The sequence below is a fragment of the Capra hircus genome, chromosome 6 (assembly GCF_001704415.2).
Source record: "Capra hircus breed San Clemente chromosome 6, ASM170441v1, whole genome shotgun sequence".
NCBI classification, from domain to species: Eukaryota; Metazoa; Chordata; class Mammalia; order Artiodactyla; family Bovidae; genus Capra; species Capra hircus.
Window position 1 is genome coordinate 115,801,554 of NC_030813.1, and position 21,866 is coordinate 115,823,419.

General features: G+C 56.3%; 2 protein-coding genes across 4 annotated transcripts in view; both read right to left on the minus strand.

Annotated features, from left to right (window-relative positions):
• SLBP (stem-loop binding protein) lies at positions 321-13,700 on the minus strand. Of its 2 annotated transcripts, XM_018049807.1 has the most exons (8): positions 13,566-13,700; positions 13,331-13,447; positions 8,833-8,937; positions 6,032-6,091; positions 5,600-5,737; positions 4,939-5,088; positions 3,368-3,449; positions 321-1,248 (listed from the first exon to the last, which is right to left on the minus strand). In XM_018049807.1, the coding sequence occupies exons 1-8, from the start codon at positions 13,622-13,624 to the stop codon at positions 1,132-1,134; spliced, it is 828 nt and encodes a 275-aa protein (XP_017905296.1). In that variant the 5' UTR covers positions 13,625-13,700; the 3' UTR covers positions 321-1,131. The 2 variants fall into 2 exon arrangements, with proteins under 2 accessions (XP_017905296.1, XP_017905297.1); XM_018049808.1 differs by lacking the exon at positions 6,032-6,091 and having other exon boundaries at positions 324-1,248.
• TMEM129 (transmembrane protein 129) overlaps positions 15,357-21,866 on the minus strand; it is a 6,924-nt gene continuing 414 nt past the window's right edge. The window contains exons 1-4 of one of the 2 annotated variants that reach the window (XM_018049809.1): positions 19,579-19,898; positions 17,755-18,229; positions 17,117-17,276; positions 15,357-16,984 (exon numbers count right to left, since the gene is read on the minus strand). In XM_018049809.1, the coding sequence (XP_017905298.1) occupies positions 16,736-16,984; positions 17,117-17,276; positions 17,755-18,229; positions 19,579-19,783 (1,089 nt within the window). In that variant the 5' untranslated portion in view covers positions 19,784-19,898 and the 3' untranslated portion in view covers positions 15,357-16,735. Of the gene's footprint in view, positions 16,985-17,116; positions 17,277-17,754; positions 18,230-19,578; positions 19,899-21,866 lie in introns of those variants that run through there. The other variant, XM_018049810.1, reaches the window with a different exon arrangement.

A 21,866-nucleotide genomic window follows, 5' to 3' on the forward strand; every position in this document is an offset into this window, starting at 1 on the left:
CTGCAGGGTGGACTGCACAGCCCTGGGCCCCAGACACGGAAAGGCGCCGGCCTCCCAGTGCCCGCGGGGTACACACTCCCTTCAGGAGCAGACTGGGGCCGACAGGCAACACACAGGACCTGGCTGGCTCCACACCCAAGGTCTAGACCCCGCTTCAGCGTGACCAGGACCCCAGGGCAGAGGTGGAAACCGACTAAAAGGAGGTCATTCACCATCTCTGTGTCCACCCTCCCCGTGCACGTGCCCAGGACCGACGCTGACGTAGCTCCTCCCAGCACAGCCGGCACCCAGCAGCCAGTCTGTCTGGCGACACAGTTTAAGTCAGTTAAAGAAGGTTTTTATTTTTGCAATGTCATTCCATACAAAAGCAATAGAAACGTAACAGTCTTAGGAAGTTTACAACTGAATATACGAACAGAAAATCTGTACATGTTATCCTTTACAGCCATTTTACAAAGTGAATTAACTGATTATAAAAAAAAATTCTTCCTAATCCCTCTGCTGCCTTAACTTTTGGAGTATTATAGGTAGAAGGCCCACTTAGTGCTATTTACAAGTACCAAGTTAAGACTGTATAACTTACATAAAATCCATTAACTTATCAGCTCAGTTTAGTATCTTTGACTATTCAGTGCTCTGTATGAGGAAAAATCCCACCTTGATATACTGACAAACAGCCAGAAAACCAACGCTTTCCATAGAGATGGTGAAGGAGCCGATTATGAGAACACTCACTCAGATACCAGTAAAGAAAGTAGACGCCAGACTGGTCCCAAGAACACAGGTAAACCCAAGCCAGCCATCTGGCGAGTAGCAGTTTCACATCTGCAGCGTTTAGCAGGCAATGTTAAATCACCCGTGGAAACAGTTACGCTACACTTTCCAGGTTAACGTCAAGGACGCTGGAGATGAAGCGACTGAAGCTGGTCCAAGACTGCTTCAAGATAAATTTTCCTCGAATTTAGTTCCATTTACAATTTAAAACATGCAAAGCACACTCCCTACACAGAGTTAACATTTCTTAAGAAAACAGGGCGAGAACACTTCCCCAGGAGACAGCAAGCTATTAACAGGACCCTCCAGTTACACACGAGGATGCATGCTGGGCAGTCGGCCTCCAGGTGGCGCCGGTTAGCTCATGGCCGGGAAGTCTCTCAGGGGCTCCGTTAAACAGGCCTCCAAGTCAAACTCGTCCTCCGCCTGGCAGTCCACGTGCCTGACTTTGGTGGGGGTGCCGCAGAACATGTCCTGGAAGACAGAAGCACAGTCTCAGCGGCCCCTGGGGCACCGGACTTGCTGCTGGAGGGCGCTGAGCAGGGCCGCTCAACCTCTGGGGGACTCAGACTCCCCAGGAATGCAGGGAACTCCCGGGAGAGAATCCAGAAGTTAGTTAACTAACATTCACAGGTGGTGTCCAACTTTAGCTGACCTCTCAAATTCCAGCCCCCAACCCTGCCCCATGAGAAACCGAGCGACCCTTTACGGCCTCTGAGCCTCAGCCGCTCAAGGTGCCGGAGCTGATGTGGACGAGCCGCGAGGCCGTGGCTCAGAACCACTGCCAAGCGCCCGAAACCAGGCAAGGAATCCCCCTCAGCTCTGGCCCTGGGGTGACGCAGCCTCACTCCACCCTGAAACAGGGGCCAAGGTGTTCAACCTGAATCTAATCTAAGCGGCCAACATGACAGCCCCCCCACTGAGGAGCCTGAACCCCTCTAGGAAGTCGTCTCGTGGGGGAAAGCAGGAAGACTACTCTAAACCACAGGGAACTAGAGAGACGTGGCTATTAAACATGTAACCCTTGATTAAACTCCAGATCAAAAGAGAGAAAAAGACCTGTGAAGAGTATCTCTGGGACAAACTGGCAGCCGGAACAGCCTGTCCGCGCGGCAGTGGCCTTCTGTGCACAGCGGTGACACTGCGGCGTCTGTGCTCAGCTGAGCAGCTCTCCCCCCGGCTCGCCTGCTCCCACCCAGACTGCTCTCTCGCCTCCCACATCCCCCACGTCTGCTTCGCCTCCCGCTGGAGGCCCCGGGACCCCTGCCTCTATCTACACAGCCGCCCCTCCCAACTTGTCTGATCACAAGCGCCCGATCAGAATCCTGATCAGAATCCGTCTGCCGAGCTGGGACGAAGGTCACTCTTAATCCAGATCAAGGACGCCACTTGCCGAGATCACCTGGCATGGGTTTCTCTGTAGTCCTGCCTGCATCTGAATACCCACTCAACTGGGATCCTCCTGCGGTTCAATATCCTGTTTTCATTTGACAAGTTTCCAGGTTACTGGTCCTCAAAAAGCACCTGCGGTGACTGTATTCCTTACCAGTCATCTGTGTCTCCTGCTACACTGGAGCTTGCGTCACTTCTAACACCTTGCACAGTCACAGAAAGGACGTGGGGTACAGGTGGCCCGTGACTGGAAGGACAGGTACCTGCTTCCCAGGGTGACGGGCGGCAGGCAGGAAGGCAACTGTGCGATTCCCTTTTACCTGCTCCTCAGCTGTCCACAGTATGGGCTGGTCTTCTATGAAGTCTGAATTTTCCAAGAAAACATTTACTTCTTCTAGTTTTTAACCTGTTTTTCCATTCAGTGGGCAGGATATTTATACATGCAAGTACTGGAGCAGGCTCCATACCAAGTGAGATCTCAGTCACTTCAGTCACGTCTGACTTTTTGAGAGCCGGTACACTGCAGCCCATCAGGGTCCTCTGTCCATGGGATTTCCCAGGCAAGAGTACTAGAGTGGGTCGCCATTTCCTCCTCCAGGGGATCTTCCCAACCCAGGGATGGCACCTGCATTGCAGGCAGACTTTACCGCTGAGCCTCTGGGGAAGCCCCTGTGGTCACAAAGGCACCCTTCGCTGTGAAGTGCTGTGTGTGTGTGGCTTGTACACATGCAGAGAAGAACTCACACTCAATCAGGAACCACAGAATCAGAGACGAAGGATTCTGCACACGGCTTCTCATCTTTTGAGGGTTTTTTTTTCCTATCCCAAAACATGTACTTTTTAAAAACTGGCAAATGTGGGGAAACCCCTAGGCCCAACGCATCTCTGCACTTAAGACAACTAGCCGGTGACCCTGCACCAACAGTTCACCAGCACAGATGGCACAGCCTGACTAACACTGATGCCCCAACCAGAAAAGGCCTTCCACTTCTACATGAAAGCGGTGGTGTCGATCAGCCAGACTGAACTCGGCGTCTAAAAGAAGGATCCATCAAATCTGACATTCCAATAAGACCAGAGAATGATGCTTCTAAGCACCAGAATCAAATTTCAGCCTCAACTTCAGTTTATCAAGGGGCATATGTCATAAACAATTAACCCGCAGCACTTGTGGGAGAGTCACCCAGGGAAAGGCACTTACGAAGTTGTCCTGAGAGCTCGTCTGGGACTCAGAGCTGCTTTCTGCGGACTCAGTCTCCATCTCCCCGAGGTCCACAGGATGTCTGTGCAGTGAACACACGCGTCAGCCACCACGTGAGGGAACGCGGAGGCACGCGATGCAGACGAGCACGCCAGGCCGGTCCCGTGAGGCCCTGCCAGTGCCACGCAGCCACGCGTGCTCCCAGCACCTCCTCCGCCCTGAGGGGGTGCCCCCCGCCGAATCCTCCCCAGGAAGGCTGGCAGCGGCCACCACGGGCACAATGCCCACCATGGGCACAATGCCCACCATGCTCAGAGCACACAACAAGCTGCCCACTCCTGCGCGTGGCCAGCTGTCTGTACGCGCCCACAAGCATCCCTCTAAGCAGAAGCGGCGACAGTAAAGCCCAGTTTGGGGGGACACACGCTGACAAACCAAACTACACACCACCACTCATGTTTCCAATCTCCTGCTCACAGAGAGAGCGGGGCAACAATGGCAACTGGAAAGAAACCAGGCACGCCTGTGAAGCGAGGCCGACTTCATAAAGACGTGCCTCAGACCTGGCAGCTTCTAATAAATGTCCCCAGCTCAGAGCAGAACCTCAGACACTTGGACGACTAACTGGGTCTCTGAGGGAGGGAGAAGTTCAGACAAGGGAGCTGAGGAGAGAACCACAGGCCAGCCTCCGTCTCCCCGCCAAGCCGGCATCCACACCACATGGCAGAAGCTCAACCCGAGGCCTTCTCCACTGGACAGAGGTTAGAAAGAAAAACCTTCCGTAGGCTAAAAAAAAAAAAAAAGGGGGGGAACGCCTCTCACGTTTACACTGCTGTTCAGCCACTAAGCTGGATCTGACCCTTCTGCAACCCTGTGGACTGAACACTGGGATCCTCCGTCCATGGGGTCCTCCAGGCAAGAATACTGGAGCTCTCCCTCCTCCAGGGATCCTCCCGACCCAGGGACTGGACCTGTGTCTCCTGCACCAACAGGTACCCTTCACCCCTGAGCCAACTGGGAAGCCCCAGTTTCTACTGAGTGTAGTTGCTTTACGAGCTTGTGTTAGTCTCTACCGTATAGCAAAGTGAGTTAACTACACAGTATGCCTACTTGCTACTGTTTAGTCCCTGAGTCACGTTCAACTCTTTGTGACCCCATGGACTATAGCCCGCCAAGCTCCTCTGTCCACGGGATTTCCCAGGCAATACTGGCGTGGGCTGCCACTTCCTTCTCCAGGGGATCTTCCCGACCCAGGGACCAATTTGCAAGTCTCTTGCACATTCCGTACGCCTGAGCTGCCTAGCTCAACATAAACTATTCAAGCTTCTCAAAACATTTTATCTTAAAAAAACAAAGAAAACCCCATGTACCGCTACTAAGATCAGTTTGGTGTAGCTACAAACATTAAGTCCAACCCAGGAAGCACATCCCTCCCTCCAGCCCCTCCTGGAACACACACCGCCAGCTTCAGACACTAGCAGAGTCAAGACAGACAGGATACAGGGTGACCTGCCACACAGCAAGAGCCGCTGCCATCACGACAGGGGGGACAGGACTCCAAAGAGACGTACATTTCTTGCAAATCACATCCTTCTTCAGCTGGGGGATCCCAGAAATGCAGCGCCACCTTCCAGAGTCTGATCTGCTGGTCCCACGACCGCCGACTGTACTTCTTGAATTTGTTGGGGGTTTTGGGATGAACACCGGGCTGTCGAAGGTGCCTACAGGGAGAGAGGGGTGACGCTGGTGCACAGCCAGACCCACATGTGAACAGGAGCTGAACAGCGCTACCTCGCCGATTGCTCTTCCCTGCAATCCACGCTCCAGCAAAGGACACCTGCATTCAGCCCGGCAGCTCCCGTGCCCTGTAAAGCTCCCACTGCATCCTTGTGTGGGAAGCAGGAAGCGTGCTGCTGACGCACACTGGGTAAGGCTCGTGTTCTTCTCTAGCAAAAGCTTTACAATCTGCAACCTGAACTGAACCTTCCCCGTCATGTACGTTAACAGTCCCACATTTACAAGACAGCTATTCCTGACAAACGTCACCCAACACTCTACGAAAATGTCACTTGTCTTCGTGTCCTTGGTTTCGCAGGCACCAACATGTTCCTCTTTATGTAAGTGCCTGAAGATCATTGATAAGAGAGCTCTTAGCAGGCGAACTACACCCAGAATCAGATTCACCACCTACGCCCGTGACCTGGCCAGCCCACGCAGGCGGCGCGGGCCTACCTGGGGACTTCTTTGATGTAGCGGTCATAGGCGATGGTGTTCTTGCCGTAGTTGATCTGCTTCTGTCTCCGCATCAGGACACTTTCATCCGTCTCCAAGTCGGCCGGCAACGCGGACACAGACTCCTTCGAATCCGAACTAAATAAAATGAAATTAACACAGCAAACCTCACAAACAAGATCATTACATAAAAAAATGCGTAAACACAGTAACAGAGCACTTGCCCGCTGGATTTCCAAACTGTATTAACTCCAGAACAATCTAGAATCTGAATATACGGAGACTTAGTACAGGATACGTATTTCAAATCAGTGAAGAACAGAAAAAATAGAAAACACTACTGAGAGTCAGCATTTCACGTTCACATGTCCACCTTATTTTTCATGAGTAAGTCACAGGGTCATTAGAAAAGAAATGATACACAGCATTTACCTTCCTGATGATGACTTTCTCTCTCTTCCAAAGTCATTGATGAGGAGTTTCCTTTTATATCTGAGAGCAAAGTAAATAAACGTTGCTGTTTTTACAAAGGTACAGAAATCGACTCAACGCTTCTAGAGCTACAAAGCCTCTCTGGGGGTGTGGTCTGGTAAGCGGGTTAAGCAACAGTCACAGTAAGGCGGCTTCTTTTACTTCCAACCTCCTTCAATCACCATTCTCTGGTGAGAAGATGAGGCTACTTGCCAAGACCATACAGGATGCTTAAAGCAACCAGTTCCGAAAGAAAACTCCTGCTGCCCGTTAAGGAGTGAGGCCATGGAAATTTACATCTCTCTAACCCTGAAACCTTCAGGAAAAACTAACATGAGCTGAAATGAAGTCTTTACTTCTAACACCACGATCACTCACTAACGAGACACGTGCCTGCCGGGCACCGCTCACCTTGGGAACTGCACACCTTCCCACCCCCAGCCTCCTTCCTGTGGAGGCGCCGGGAATTTGCTTTCTAGCACAGCAACAACCAACACTGAACTGTGCAAAGGTATGTCACCAACCAAAAAACACAGAACAACCTGACCTGGAAACTGCCTCTAGGTAGAGGTTCACGATAGGGTCCAAAAGAGGCCACACACTGCGGTGCCTCATCACCAACCAAAAAACACAGAACAATCTGACCTGGAACTGCCTCTAGGTAGAGGTTCACAGTAGGGTCCAAAAGAGGCCACACACTGCGGTGCCTCATCACCAACCAAAAAACACAGAACAATCTGACCTGGAAACTGCCTCTAGCTAGAGGTTCACAGTAGGGTCCAAAAGAGGCCACACACTGAGGTGCCTCACCCGGTCCCAGTCTGCGGGGCCCAGCGAAGTCTGGACGCCAGGAGGCAGTGTGTGTCTGGAGCCATCACACGAGAACGGAAACGCTAGTCCCTGAGGTCACTTTCTACAGGATCTCATTCTTTCTGGAACCCTTTCAGGTATGACCAAGGGATTCCCTGGTGGCTCAGAGGGTAGAGTCTGCCTGCAATGTGAGAAACTGGATTTCAATCCCTGGGTGGGGAAGATCCTCTTGAGAAAATGGCAACCCACTCCAGTATTCTTGCTGGAAAATCCCACAGACAGAGGAGCCTGGAGGGCTACAGCCCATGGGGTCGCAAAGAGTTAGACACGACTGAGCGACTTCACTTTCACCCTCAGGTGTAACTAAAGCCCATTTTCCAATTTTCAGGCTGCTGGTGTGTAGTGTGAGCCAACTGCCTTGATACACAGCGAGCTCACCGCTCACCCCTCACCTCCTGGTGGGAAGGCAGGCAGACCACCACCATCAAAAGCTCCATCACCTGGTCTGCTCAGAGGCAGCAGCTTTCCACCAGAAAGGGTGTGATCCAGAGAGGAACAAAGAGGAGTTAACAACAGGAGGGTCAGGACGGACAGGGTCTCCCTGCGTCACACAGGTGCTGGAGACGGTCCCCAGCAAGGGGCGACAGGGGGTATCAAGACACACGGCACTGGGGCTCCACAGTCCAGCGGTCAGGACTCTACACTCCCAACGCCGAAGGCACGAGTTCAATCCCTGGTCAGGGAACCAAGATCCTGCATGCCAAGCGCAGTCAAAAGAAAAAAAGAAAAATACACAAGCACATGATCCAAGTTGCTACAAACCTGTGAGCAAACCCAAAAACCGCACAGACCCAGCCAAACAGCCTAACTTCTCACAGCTGAGAAAAATCAGCATCCATGTAAATGCGACTCATTCAAAATACTGCTGCTGCTAAGTCACTTCAGTCGTGTCCAACACTGTGCGACCCCACAGACGGCAGCCCACCAGGCTACACTGTCCCTGGGATTCTCCAGGCAAGGACACTGGAGCGGGTTGCCATTGCCTGGAGCCTGTCAACTCCCAGTTCACTCTTCTACCCAGGCAGATATCTGCCCACATACGTTTTTATGTCTGAAAGAAATTAAGTGGCCCCTTAAGTGGTCATAGCCAAACCCAAGTGTGCCCGTGTCCTTTCCACTGGAGGCAGCTCTGAACACCGCTGACCACTGCAGACGGAGAGAAAGCGTCTGGCCCCGCTTCCCTGCTGGCGGTGAGGACAGACCTTCGCCTCTGAATTAGGAACCAACAGACTCCTGGCTCAACATACTTCAGTTAATCTAAAGCCACAGCATTTTAACTCAAGGCTCATTCAGTGGATTGGATGGCATCTATCAAATGGAAGAAAGGCCCCAAAATAGCAGGGAGAATGTCATCTTGGGATAAGCAGGGGTGAAGAATGCCATCATCTTCTGAACTGTAAGGAGCTGAGGAAGAGGAAGTAGCTTGAAATTGAACTTGAACACACACAACTTTGGGCAGGCCTGCAAAGGGTTCACAGATCCCAAGTCAGGGGCTTCCCTGCACTCTGGCACTTCTGAGCTGTTACCTGAGGTGGGTGTCAGTCAAGAGCGCACTCCCCAGTGGAGGGGAGCAGCCAGGCGGCAGGCCAGCGCACAGGGCCGTGGCTCTCTGCAGCCCAGCCAGCCGCTGCCCACCCACAGCCACCCCAGGACAGCCCCAAGGCCCTGGTCCGCAAACGGCAGTGGGCAGGCTCACCTGAAGGGCTTAAGACAGGGCTGGATCCCACCCAGGTTCCCATCCAGCAGGCCTGAAAACCCACATTTCCCACAAGTTCCCAGGAGCTGTGATGTGGCTGGTTGGCGGCCCAGCACTACTTTAAGATACGTGTCAAATTTTCATACACACTTTAAAACACCACAGATAACACTTCAAAGTGGTCTATAACATATACCTTGCGATTTCTTTGTTAACCCTGGTCCTCATTTCATCTTCTTCCACTGCACTTGCCCAGTCTGAACATCTAGAATGGGGCTTAGGGCCTTCAGGAGTGGTAAAGCTGCAAAGCAATGAAAAGGCACATTTGAACCATAACACAACTTTCAGTTTCCTCTCAAATCATCCATCAGGAAATTTTCTGAGGTTGTTTGGAGAGTGCCAAGAAAATGGGCTCCGGAGTAATCAGCTCCATTACCTCCCTAGTTCACCAAGTTCCAGCAATTCGCTCCAAGCCTCTCTGGGCTCTGTTAAACAACCGTGCACTCCCTATGTGCCAGTGTCGGCTAGATCGTGAGGACACAGTCCATGGGGGGAAAGGCAGACCAAGTCAACAGCACCAAGAAATGCACTTATCTAATACAACTTTTTCTGTAAAAAGAGTTTTGTTTTTTTCAAAAGCATTTTAAAGAAAGATTGCAGTTACTACATTCTCAGTCCTAAGCAGTGACCAACACCTAGTAAATGTGGCTCCTATCTATTTCCAGATGCATGCAATTAACGGTTCAGAATATATCACATCATAATTAAAATGTGGGGAATAAAAATACCCTTCAGAGCTCTTACCACATCAGTGCTTGGTCTGATAAAGGCACCCCTAGAGTTGGATACATTTAATCTAGGAGCTCAGTTCTATCTGAACTCAAGGAAATCTTCAGTCAAGTTCAGGCAATTTGAAAGCATGGGGCTTAATGCCAAGAATTCTGGCAGCTAGAATTGTTGGTATGTCTGTTACTTACAGATAAGATGTAAACTCGCATTTTTATCTTTCGTCCTCAACTTTCTATTGGCCACTACTGGTACATCAAAAAGAGAAACTAACTTCAACTGCAACAATAAGCAATTTTATATATTCTAGCTGAAAACTCAATGGCATGCTTTGAAAATGCAACAGCAATAACCAAAGAATAATCCCCTTACTTAACTATCATTTCTTCCCTTAGTTACACAACCAGAAAAACTCAAGTCCTAAAAACAAATTTCCACAGTATAAATATGGTTGGTAGGGTCTGAAATCAAATTAATGAACAAGTGAAAATGACTCAAGCTTGTATCGCAGACACAGGGGAAAATCAAATGGAGGTGTGCCCAGGGTTAGGCCTCAACACTCCGCAGTGTGTCAAGAGGCCCAGGTCTGCATTTCCCAGCTCCAACAGGTGCCTCAACCTTTAAAAGGCGCTGAAAAGACTCTTTGAGAGTCCCTTGGACAGCAAAGAGATCAAACCATCAATCCTAAAGGAAATCAACCCTGAACATTCTTAGAAAGACTGGTGCAGGAGCTCCAACAGTGTGGCCACCCGATGTGAAGAGCCAACTCATTGGAAAAGACTCTGATGCTGGGAAAGATTGAGGGCAAGAGAAGGGGGCAACAGAGGATGAGGCGGTTGGTCGACATCACTGACTCAATGGACATGAGTTTGAGCAAACTCAGGGAGATAATGAAGGACAGGGAAACCTGGCAGCTGCAGTCCGTAGGGGATGCAAAGTCAGACACAACTTGGCAACTGAACAATGCCCTTTTACTCCATCTCACATTTTGGTAGCTCAACAGAAACTACCTTTTGTGGAACTGAAACTCATGTTTTAGATTAGGCAAATTACACTCACCCACCTCACCCTAGCTTGGGATGAGAGTACTTGTGGGGAAAGTGCTCAAATGGAAGATAAAACCTTTATTTACACACCGAGCTAACGTCCCTCCAAAGGGATCAGTTCTTGCACTCATGGAGATGTGGCTGGCTCCCCTCTCCAAGAACCTGCGTGCACCTCCCACTGCCACCACAGGGGACTGTGGGAATAAAAGCGCACGGAACAGACGGCAGGGGCAGTGCCCCAGGACAGGAGCACTGCCGGCACAGGAGCCAGAGGCCTGCGTGGCTGAGAGCCAGGCAGAATCCCAGGGTACCCAGGAACTTCAGAGCAACTAAGCAGTTAGGGACTTAACATTTTGTCTTCAGTTAAAAGGGAGATCACTGCAGGGGTCAAAGCTTGATCTCAAAGATAGCTTTGTGACAATGCCAAAGAATGTTCAAAGTGCTGTACAACTGTGCTCACTTCACATGCTGGCAAGGCAATGCTCAAATCCTTCAAGCTAAGCCTCAAAAGTATGTGAATCAAGAACTTCCAGACGTATAAGCTAGATTTAGAAAAGGCAGAGGAACCAAAGATCAAACTGTCAACACTGACTGGCTCACGGAGAAAGCAATGGAATTCCAGAAAAACATCTACTTCTGCTTCACTGACTACCTGAAAGACTTTGTGTGGAAAATTCTTAGGAGATGGGAATACCAGACCACCTTACCTGCCTCCTGAGAAACCTGTATGCAGATCAAGAAGCAACAGTTAGAACCAGATATGGAACAACGGGCTGGTTCCAAACTGGGAAAGGAGTACAATTAAGCTGTGTATCATCACTCTGCTTATTTAACTTATATGCACAGTACATCATGCGAAATGCCGGGCTGGATGAATCACAAGCTGGAATCAACTGCCAGGAAAACATCAATAACCTCAGATATGCAGATGATACCACTTAAATGGCAAAAAGTGAAGAGGAACTAAAGAGCCTCTTGATGAGGATGAAAGAGGAGTGAAAAAGCTGGCTTGAAACTCAACATTCAAAAAACTAAGATCACGGCATCCGGTCCCAACACTTTATGGCAAATAGATGGGGAAACAATTTTCTTGGGTTCCAAAATCACTGAGGATGGTGACTGCAGCCATGAAATTAATACAGACACTTGCTCCTGGGAAGGAAAGCTACGACAAACCTAGACATCGTATTAAAACTCAGAGATATCCCTTTGCCAACAAAGATCCATACGGTCAAAGCTGTGGTTTTTCCAGTAATTATGCATGGATGTTAGAGTTGAACCATAAAGAAGGCTGAGTACCAAAGAACTGATGCTTTCAAATTGTGGTGCTGGAGAAGACTCTTGAGAGTCCCTTGGACAACAAGAAAATCAAACCTGAATATTCATTTCAAGGACTGATGCTGAAGCTCCAATACTTTAGCCACCTGATGTGAAGAGCCAACTTATTGGAAAAGACTCCAACACTGAGAAAGATCAAAGGCAGGAGGAGAAAGGGGCAACAGAGGATGAGATGGTTGGATGGCATCACTAACTCAATGGACATGAGTTTGAGCAAACTCCAGAAGATGGTGAAGGATGGGAAAGCCTGGAGTGCCGCAGTCCAAGGGGTCACAAAGAGCTGAACTCCACTTAGCAAGTAAACAATAACCTGTTCCTCACATCTAGCCCCAGGGCTGTTAGAGCGTCTCCTCTTCTCACATCTTTCCCCAAGATCCTTCCCACATCTCTCACATCTTTAAAAGTCACGTTTGTGCTGATAACTCAATTTGTGCCTCCCAACCCAGACTGTTAGATGCTGCTTTCTCAATATCTTTTCTTTACTCATCTGAAAAGCTTAAAGCCTAATTTCTTCCGCAGACCAGGTCTGGTCCACACCATCCTCTTCATCTTGGTAACAAGGTTTCATAAGAGACCAAGGTCTCCAGGTCTCAAAGCTAGAGTCGTCTTTGACTCCTCCCGGCACCAGTCCCTCAACCCATCAGCAAGTACTGAGAGTCTTGCCTTGGAAGCCTACCCGAAGCTACACGCTCCTCATACCATCTCCACTGCGCAGTCTTCACCACCCCTTTCGCCTGACATGGCAGCTGGCCCCACCCTTGTCCTCCTCTAGCCAGTCCTCACACTAGCTAAATGCATCCCCACCTGAGGCCCCTGGTGTGTGGATCCTCAAGGGACCACCTCCCAGCTCATCCCAACGGAGGCCTTGCCAGACCACGGATCTGAAGAGCACGCCAGCCTTCACCACCGGACACCCCCTGCCTGTACTCTTCAGCCACTCGTTTCCCTGAAATACCTCGTCTGACTTGCTGACCCACCTGTGTCAGAGTATAAGCAGAACGAAAAAAAAAAACCATGGTTGGCAGTGTCTTGACCTCCCCAGCACGCTGCCCCGCCTAGAAAACACTCAAGGAAACTGCAAGCTGCATGAGAATGGCCAAGGCTCCTCAGAGGGGAACGCGCCTCAGGAGCCTCAGGGTGGACAGAGGGTCCTGGAGCCTGTCTTGGTTTGCTTCCTGGCGCCCACCTTCTGTGACTGTTGCACCACCCAACTTTCCTGACTCTTTCACGGGTGAGCCTGAGTCGCCCTGTTGGAACGCTCTGTGAAGTTTCTGGCGGCCCTCCAGGCCACCCCTGGAACCTAGCAGGGCCCGCTGCCTGAGACTGAGCCCAGTTTTGTTGACACCCGTCACTGAGACACCTCCTCGGATCCTCAGGGGCCTCCCGGTCCTGTTGTGACGCACAGGGGCCGGGACTCGTCAGGGGTGGGGACCCAGGGGCGCCCCGAGCCCGGCCGGTCAGTCAGGTGCGGGGGAACCTCCGCCCCGGCCCCCCCCCCGCCCCGAGCCGCCGCAACGGGCCCACCTGTCGGGTCTGCGGCCGCTGGGCGGCCTTGCGAGGCCCTCGGCGTCTTCGGGCTTCCGGCGCCTCCCGTCGGCCGTGCGCTTGCGTCCGAGGCTCCAGCGCGCGGGGGGCGGAGGGCTGGCGACGAGAGACCGCGTCAGAGCGAGCCGGCCCGGGACCCCCGCCCGGGACGCCCGCCCGGACCCCGCCCGCCGCGCGCCCGCCCGGGAGCACCCGGCGCGCGGCCCGACCTCACCTGGCGTCGTGGTCGCGACGGTCCTCGTCGCCGGCGGGGCTTCGCGGCCTGTAGGCCATGGCGGGGCGGCGAGCGGGGCTCCCGGGGGCCGGCGGCGCGGGCGGCAGGCGCGAGCTCCTCTCCGCGCGGCGCCGACTGACGCGCGCGCCCCGCCCCCAGCCGCGCTTATAGGGCGCCGCCCCGCCCCCCAGGCTCCCGCGCGCGCCGCGCCGGCGAGACCATCGCGCCGCGGCCCAGGGGGCGCCCCGCCGCCGCGCGCGCCGCGCAGGCGGGCCCAGGCCGGGGCGGCCGCCGCGAAGCCGCCGCCCCGCGCACTGCCATCCGGGCGGCCGAGGGGCTCCGCCGGGGAGACTGAGGCGAGGCCCTCAGAGAAGGGTGTCCCCTCCGCCATGGAGGCGGCCGGGCCGCCGGGCCGCTCGACGCTGATTGGCCGCGCCTTCGCGGGCGGGGGGGAGGCGTATTGGCGGGAGATTCGGAGGCAGGCGACTCGGGCGCGCCGAGGGGGCAAAGCGCGCGCCTCCGATTGGCCGAGCCCAGGTTTGGGGCGCTCTCCGATTGGTCGGCACGCCAGGGACTTTGTCCGCGCTGGCGGGAACCCGGAACCCGGAAGAGGAGGCAGCCTCGGGCTGCAGGCTTCGCGCCCCGAAAACTCGCAGCCGGCGTCCGATGCCCAGACCCCTGAGCCTATGTCACGTTGTTTACACACACACACACACACACACACAACCCGTGAGCCTATGTCACGTTCTTCACACACACATACCCCTTCCCTTCCCTACCCCCCCTCACTGGGCTGGGCCTTTGGCCAGTCTCCATGCATTAGGTGGTGATACTTGTGTGCAAATAAAGAAAATAAAAGAGACTGGGGTTCAATCCCAGGGTTGGGAAGATCTCCTGGAGAAGGAAACGGCAACCCACTCCAGTATTCCAGGCCTGGGAAATCCCAGGGCAGAGGAGACTGGTTCTGACTCCATGCTCGAACTGTTTTGACAATCATACATAAACCCTGCCTCAGAGATCCCTGCTTCTCTGCCAGACTCTAAAGTGCCTTTTGCTCAGAACCCTGTCCACCTGTAGAAGGCAGGAAGAAATTAGCATATACCCTGCCAGAGGCTTGCAATTCTAGGAGATATTTGCAAGATTACCGGCCTTTTTACTGTTCCCTCACCTCCCCCATCTCTGACCTATGAAAGAATCTGGCATCCAGACCCGAGTGACATGGTTGTTTTGAGACAGTCTGCCGCCTTCTCAGTCAGCAGGCTCTCAGAATAAAGTATTCCTTGCCTCAGCACCTCGTCCCAGATTCACTGGCCTACCGTGCAGTGAGCAGAGCGAGCTTGGACTCGGTAACACATGAGGTCACAGAGTCAGACATGACTTAGTGACTAAACTATCAGAGAAGGACTATACTGAAAAAAAGATCAAGTATCTCCAAGATAAAGTAAATTCCAGCCCACTGGCTTTCAGTAGGTTGCGTGTACTTCATAAACATGTTCAGGGTCCAGCAGCAGCATAAGGGAGCACGGAGCTTATGCTGCTGAGGAGCTCTCCCAGCCAAGCGGCTGAGCCAGCAGGCTCCACGTGGGACCCAGCAGCAAGCACACGGCTGCAGGCCTCACCCAGCAGGGCTCACCACCTTGGATCACCAGTGTCCTTCACGTCGGCCCCTGCATCTGGAGCATGTGCATGCTAACCCCTCCCCCCACCCCTACCCTCCAGGACCCATCCACAAAGGCTCCCTGGAAGTAAGCTTTTTGAGACCCCAGCAAGAAAATCAGAGGAAGATTCCTGAAGAGTCTGCCTCCCTTTATTCTGAAGAAAAGATGCACGATAAAGAGGCCATTTCTAAGACGGCCTCGCCCCAGTTGTTTGAGTATCAGGAGAAACAAAATATTGATAACGTCATACTAACGTTTTATTCAATAGCATACCACTTTGCTACAATAGGTATATCTTTATAAAACTAAGTAACCGTCTCTTGTAGAAAAGACAACCCCAGGCCTGGCTCTCCCTTGCCAGAGTTTGAAATTCCAGGCTAAGGCCGGGCATGGCTCCTGGCTGCCCTTCTGACGGCTGTCCCCTGTGGGTGCCCCCGGAAGACCACGAATCTGGGCTTGCTCACTTCCAAATCTCTGGGCTCAGTGCAGCCTTGGTTGAGTTCATTCCATCTAACCTGCTTAGAAGGACCACATTTAGGAGGCTCAGGGCCCCTCCAACAGCCACATTCAAAGCTGTACCCAGGAGCCCAGCACTTCCCCCTGCCCTCCACCTCACCACCCAGAATTGGGGAGGCAGCTGTCATCGCCTTGACTGCCAGGCACTCCCCTTCTGAAGCGGGTGGCCTGTGGGGAGCCTCACGCTGGGTCCCCACAATCTTGCTGTCTGGATACAAGATGTCACTGCGCAACCAGGAGTCTGAGACAGCCCATTCCCTGGACTCGTGGGAGCACCAGAAGGCACATGGCCACAGGCCCCTCAAAGGGGTGGGCAGCCCCACATGCACTCGGCCAAGGGAAAGGCAGGTGAAAACAGGCCCTGATGGAAAGCCCGAGGCATCTCTGGGTAGGGGGCAGATGGGGGCCACCCCACCCAGGAGGGCGCCCTCGGCTGGCTGCGGTCACCAGGAGGCCCTGGGCAATGCTCGTGCCCTCCACCGCCAGGCTCTGCACTGGGTCTTCAGAGCAGCCTCGTGGGGAAGGCGCCCATGCCGCAGGGCCAGCGGCCAGCCTGGCAACGGAAGCGTGACAGACTGCAGTCGTAGACAAATCCAAGTCTGTCGTGTAACTGAGGAGCAGTTCAGACTTTTGTGCCCCATACATTTAAGGCAAGCGGCTAGGTTAGGGTCATCTGGGGCAGACCAAGGGGTCGCCCAGAACACAGCTCGGGGGCCACAGAATGCTCTGGAGATGGACCCGACACCACGCTCTGCGTGCCCAGCACTGACCCCTGGTCGGAAGAACAGAGAGTGAAGGAGGCAGAGGTGCTGAAGGCCACCCCACTGCCAGGGACAGAACTTCAGGAGGAAGGTTCTGCCGAAACCGCAGCCAGGCCCTTCCGCAGCCTCGGGGCACCAAGGAGTCGCTGCACCGAAGATCTGCCCGCAGCAGCGCCAAGGAGGGCCCAGAGGCCCGTCTTCCCCTGGAGGCAGCCGCAGGGTCCCCCCAGGGGGCTCAGCGCACGGCGCACACGTCCAGGATACAGAAGCGCGCGCGGCAGGTGGGGCAGGGCACACGGCTGGCCAGCCAGGTGTCGGGGCGCTGCGGGTCCTGGCGGCTGGCGAACCACTTGCCCATGCAGGTGAGGCACCACATGGGGCGGCAGCGGCACTGCTGGCACTCGCCCGCGGCCGCCGCCTGGCAGTTCTTCACCAGCTTCACGCTGGCCCGAGTCTGCATGCAGCCGATGCAGGCCTCCAGGTCCTGCAGGCAGGCCAGGTGGTCAGAGGACGCTCGGTCGGGCTGCCCTGGGGATGGGGGTCCTGCCCTACCCCAGGAGAGGCGGTCCACGGCGGCCCAGCTGTGGGAGCCCGCCTCCCCTGCCCAGCCCCCTACCTGGCTGCTGGGGACTGAGTAGGCCGGGTTGACCTCCACCAGGGAGGCGAAGGTCTCCAGGAAGAGGTCGCCCAGGCTCTGGTGGACGACCACGTTGGCCACGCTGCGGATGGGCGCCCGGAGCTTCTCACACAGCTCGCCGTACTCCGTGGAATTCAGCCTGTAGAGGTGGACGCTGCTGGGCGGGGCCCACTAGAGATGGCCATGGGTCCAGAGCCCACTGGCCCAGTGCTGCCCACGGGCCTCTCCTTGGGACATGCGGAGGGGCCCGGAGGGTGGGAGAACTGCAGCAGAGGGCCTGGCCCTCGGCAGGTTCAGGCCCAAGACGGGTCCAGGAGGGGCGGGCAGGCCTGCCACAGCCTGAACTAGACAGGAGCACCTCGGCCCCGGCCCAGGCTCAGGGCTGAGGGAGCCACCGAGCATCTGTCCCATACAGTGGCCCCCAGACACCCCCGTGTGCTCCCGCCGAGGCGCCGGGAAGACAGCCCAGAGCAGGCTGGGAAGAAAGAGGAAACGCAAAGGACCTGAGGGAGGGGCACTCCAGAAGGACCAGCTCCCACCCACCCCGGCCCCTGAGCAACACCAAGAGCAGACCAAGGGTGCACCACCCCAGCGGCCCCAGCCGCAGGCCCGCCTACCGGATGTCGAAGGCCTGCACGGCAGGGTTGGCGCTGGCCACGCGGATGGTGAGCAGCTGCACGGGCAGGTGTGAGTCTGGGGAGAGGTCGTGCTGCTGGGACTCCATCAGGGTCAGGTGCACGTCCTGCTGCTGGGCCACGTGCACGCGGTACGTGGTCACCTTCATCACCCACGTGTCCGTCACGATCACACGGGCACCCGGCACCCCGGTGGCAAACTTGTCAATCCGCCGGAACTCCGTGTTCACGGAGGAAGCCACAGCCCGCCAGCCCGACCGTGGGAGGGCATAGAGGGCCAGGGTGCGGGCCAGGGGGTGGCAGGCCCACCGGTCCCGGGACCAGTAGTAGATCAGGGTGCAGGCGATGGTGGGCAGCATCAACGCTAGCAGGAGGAAGGCCCGCCAGGTCTCCGGGGTCTGGCTGGGGTAGTAGAGCTGCTTTTCCGAGGCTGCAAAGCACATGCCCACATAGTAGCCTAAAAGGGACGGGCAAGCTTCAGCAGAGGTTGGGACTGCCCGGCTGCCAGCCTCCCCAGTGCTGACCCTGTCCCTTGGTGGGACTGGGGGAGGCCTCTTCCTTTAATCCCCAGCCTTGGATCTGGCTCTCTGCCACGGTCAGCTCCCAGGGCAAGGCCATGGTACCCCAGGGCAGGTGGGCCTTGTCCAGCTCCATAGCTGACTCAACTGAGTACCTGTCCAGTGAGCAGAAAACATTCTCATCTTACTACTTTAGCTTTGTAAAACCACATATGAGTAGAGGAAATAAAATGAGAAAATCCTAGAAAAGCAAAAATAAGCACAAGGATATGGTGTCACCCAATGCAGAGCTGCCCACAGGCCGTCTTGGGACTGGATCTCAGCCTCTGGGTCCCATCTACTCTGAGGAAGCAGACCAGGGTATGGCCCATCCCAGAACCGGGACGTCGTGGACCAGACAGTAAACAAACAGTGACAAGAGCAAGGGACATGGGAGCCAGCTCCAGGCCCCTGGTGGCCAGATGGGGGCCAATTTGCATATCAAAGTTAATAACGTGGACAGTGACCTGCAGGAAGGGTTTGAAGTTGCAAAAATAGTAATAAATGCTATTGATCAAACTGATACATGATAAGTAACTCATGTGGCAATAAACACTTCTCTGAAGTTCCAAAAGGGCTTCTCTAGGACTTCCCAGGCCATGCAGCGGTTAAGAATTGGCCTGCCAACGCGGAGGACATGGGTTTGATTTCTGGGCCCGGAAGATCCCACATGCTGCAGAGCAACTAAGCCCGGTGCCACAATTACTGGAATCTGCGCGCTTTAAGGCTTGCAACAGAGTATCTCCCACGCGACTAGAGAAAGACCTCAGGCAACAACGAAGACCCAGCACACCCGTGAATAAAATTATATATTTTTTAAAGGGTAGGGGTGAGGGTGGGGGCCTTCCCTAGTGTTCAGTGGCAAAGATCCTGCCTGCCAATGCAGGAGATGCGCGTTCGATCCCTGGGTCAGGAAGATCTACTGGAGGCGGAAATGACACTCGACTGCCGTCACCCTCTCTGCCTGCCTTTCCCGCACCCACCTTCCAAGGAGATTGGAACAGGCCACCCCTAGGGGCATCAGTTAACTCATACCTGACCTGTCCGCCGAGAGCCAGCTCACCACTTGCCCCAGTGAGCAGAGCACCCCCTTCCCCAGGGTTCTGAGCTCGCCTCTCCGCCGGGTACCTGCAAGGGGCAGCACTTCCCCGAGCACACGGGCGCTCCCCTGGCAGCCTCGGCTCTCCAGCACGGGACCCCGCCCCCCGTCCCTCCCGCTCCGGGTTCCGGAGGTCGGCCCCCGGCTCACCGAGGGGCAGCAGCGAGTGGCACAGCAGCGTGGCGGCCGTGCGGCGCAGGTGATAGGGCACGAAGGCGGCGTCTTCGCTGCCCAGCCAGCCCGACAGCAGGTTCTGCACCGTGAGCCCGGCCGAGTGGAACTCGGTGGGGGTGAACACGAAGCACACGGCGAACACCAAGTAGGCCAGCGTGAAGGTGACCTCAGGGCTGTCCATCGCGCCGCCGTCGCCGCCGGGAAACCGGCCCGGCGAGGCCCGCCACCCAGCGTAGCGAACCGGCCACAGCGTCCGGGTCCGGTAGGCGCCCGGCGGCGCGGGGCGCTCTGGGAAACGGAGTCCCTGCCCTCGGGGCGCTCGCGGGGCGCTCTGGGAGATGGAGTCCCGCGGAGTATTATGGGAAATGAAGTTCTCGAGCCCCTCGTTCGACACACCCCCCCCCCAATCGCGAGCCGCCCCTACAGTTCTCGCGAGGGTTTGGCTCTTCCCCCCGCCCACGACCCGCTTGGGGGCGGCGCTGCACTCGATCCCATTGCCCAGCTGGGGAAACTGAGACTCGGGGGAGAGGCTCTCGGGCCCTGATTTCCGCGCAGCTCAGGCGCGTCCGCACCAAAGCCCGGGATTCCTGGGAGACGGCGGGCTCCGCAGTCACCATCCACCCGCGTGTGGCCTCCCTTCTAGGCGCGTCAGGAGAACCGCCTTTACTGAGGAATCCGGCGACCGCCGCGCCCAGCGTGCCCTCGCCCCGGAAACGAAACCTCCTAGTGGGCGTGGGCTGTCGTTCTGCCTCCCATTGGCTGTCGGCGCCCCGCGCCCCGCCCCAGCCACGCGCTGATTGGCCGCGCTCGCCAACCGTCGGTATTTGAATCGGCGGCGGGCAGAGGGGCTCCGGAACTCGGCACGTCCCACCCTGGGCTCTGCGCGGCGGCCGACAGGTAAGGGGGCGACGGCGGGGTCCCGGCTCGGGGCTCCGGTCCTGCCTCTAGCCGGGGCTTGGGGCTTTGTCGGCCTGGGTCTGCCTGCCGCGCTGGCGACCTCCCCGCCCCAGACCGGGGCCTATGCCGCCTCCGGCTCCGCCCTCCTCGCGGTCTGGGCCGTTCTCCCGCCGTCCGTCACTCCGCCGGCCCGGCCGCAACCGGGAGCAGAGCAGATGGGCTCCCACCCCCGCCTCCCGAGACGCCCGGTGATTCCGAGCCTGAGTCCATGCGCGCTCGCGCCGGGCGAGCCACAGCCGGGAGGCGGTCCCGGCCGGGACGGGCGCAGCGCGGGCGAGGCACGCCTCTAGCGCGCGGCCGGGCAGCATCCCCGCCGCGCCCCGGGCTCCTCTTTGGCCTGCCCCGGGGCTGGGGGCTCGGTGCGCTGTCTGAACAGCACGGGGCCGGCGACCTGGGGGCCGGGGCCCGGGGCCCGGCTCGGGGGCGGCCTCCTGGGACACAGGATGGAAACCCAGGGCTGGCCTCTGACCAGAGAAACGGGCCCCGGCGGGTAGGCTGGGGCGCAGGCAGCGGGGCCAGACAGTGGCCAGCCCACTCCTCCCGCGCGCCCGCACCTGCACGCCCTCCGCCCCGGGCCCGCCGCCCGCGCCCCGCCCCCTCCCTCCCACCGCTGCTCCGCCGCGGCACCTGGCCCCGCCCTCCATCGCTGCCCCGCCCCTCACCAGCCTGGCCCACCTCTACCCACGAAGCAGGTGGTGGTCCTGCCCAGGCCCGGGGCGGGCCGCAGTGGGCCTAAGGTGCAAGGCATAAACACCCTGCCCGCCCTCGGAGGCTCTAGAGCCCCGTCTCCAATCCTGGACTCTTGGCCTGGCCTCGCCCTCTGCCTTCCCCTCACGGCCTGGGATGCATCACCGGGCTGGTGTGTCTGCACCTCCGTCCTGGCTCCCTTGCCTTCGGAATCCTGTTCTCACCCTGTGGAGCCCGCCTGCCCACCTCGCCAGGCTGGACACCAACCTCGCAGTGTCCTCTTCCCCAGGCAGGTGAGTGAACGCGCTTGGCTGCAGCTGTCTACTTCTCGGCCACTGTCTTGGAGGAGCTGCGGCATCATACATGTAAAAACCTGTGCCCCCACCGGGGATGAAGGTCCCCAGCTACCAAGAGCAGGCTGTAAATCAGGACCCCATCTGGCTGTCCCTCCCCAGGCCTCGTCTGAAACAGCCCTGCCCTCCTCCGATGCATGTGGCTTGTGGAGGGGGACAGACATGGACACGCTGGTGGCTCCTGCGGGCCAGACTTCCCTGGCTGGGCATGAGGCACTGCCTGAGGCACATGGCTGGTAGCCCTCACATCCAGCTCCCCACGGCCAC

Coding starts and splice junctions, on each gene's coding strand:
- SLBP (XM_018049807.1), bottom strand. CDS start 13,624: ATGGCCTACAGGCCGCGAAGCCCCGCCGGCGACGAGGACCGTCGCGAC. Junction 6,092..8,832: donor GTTAACAAAGAAATCGCAAG/GTATATGTTATA, acceptor CTTTGCTCTCAG/ATATAAAAGGAAACTCCTCA. Junction 5,089..5,599: donor TACATCAAAGAAGTCCCCAG/GTAGGCCCGCGC, acceptor CTCTCCCTGTAG/GCACCTTCGACAGCCCGGTG.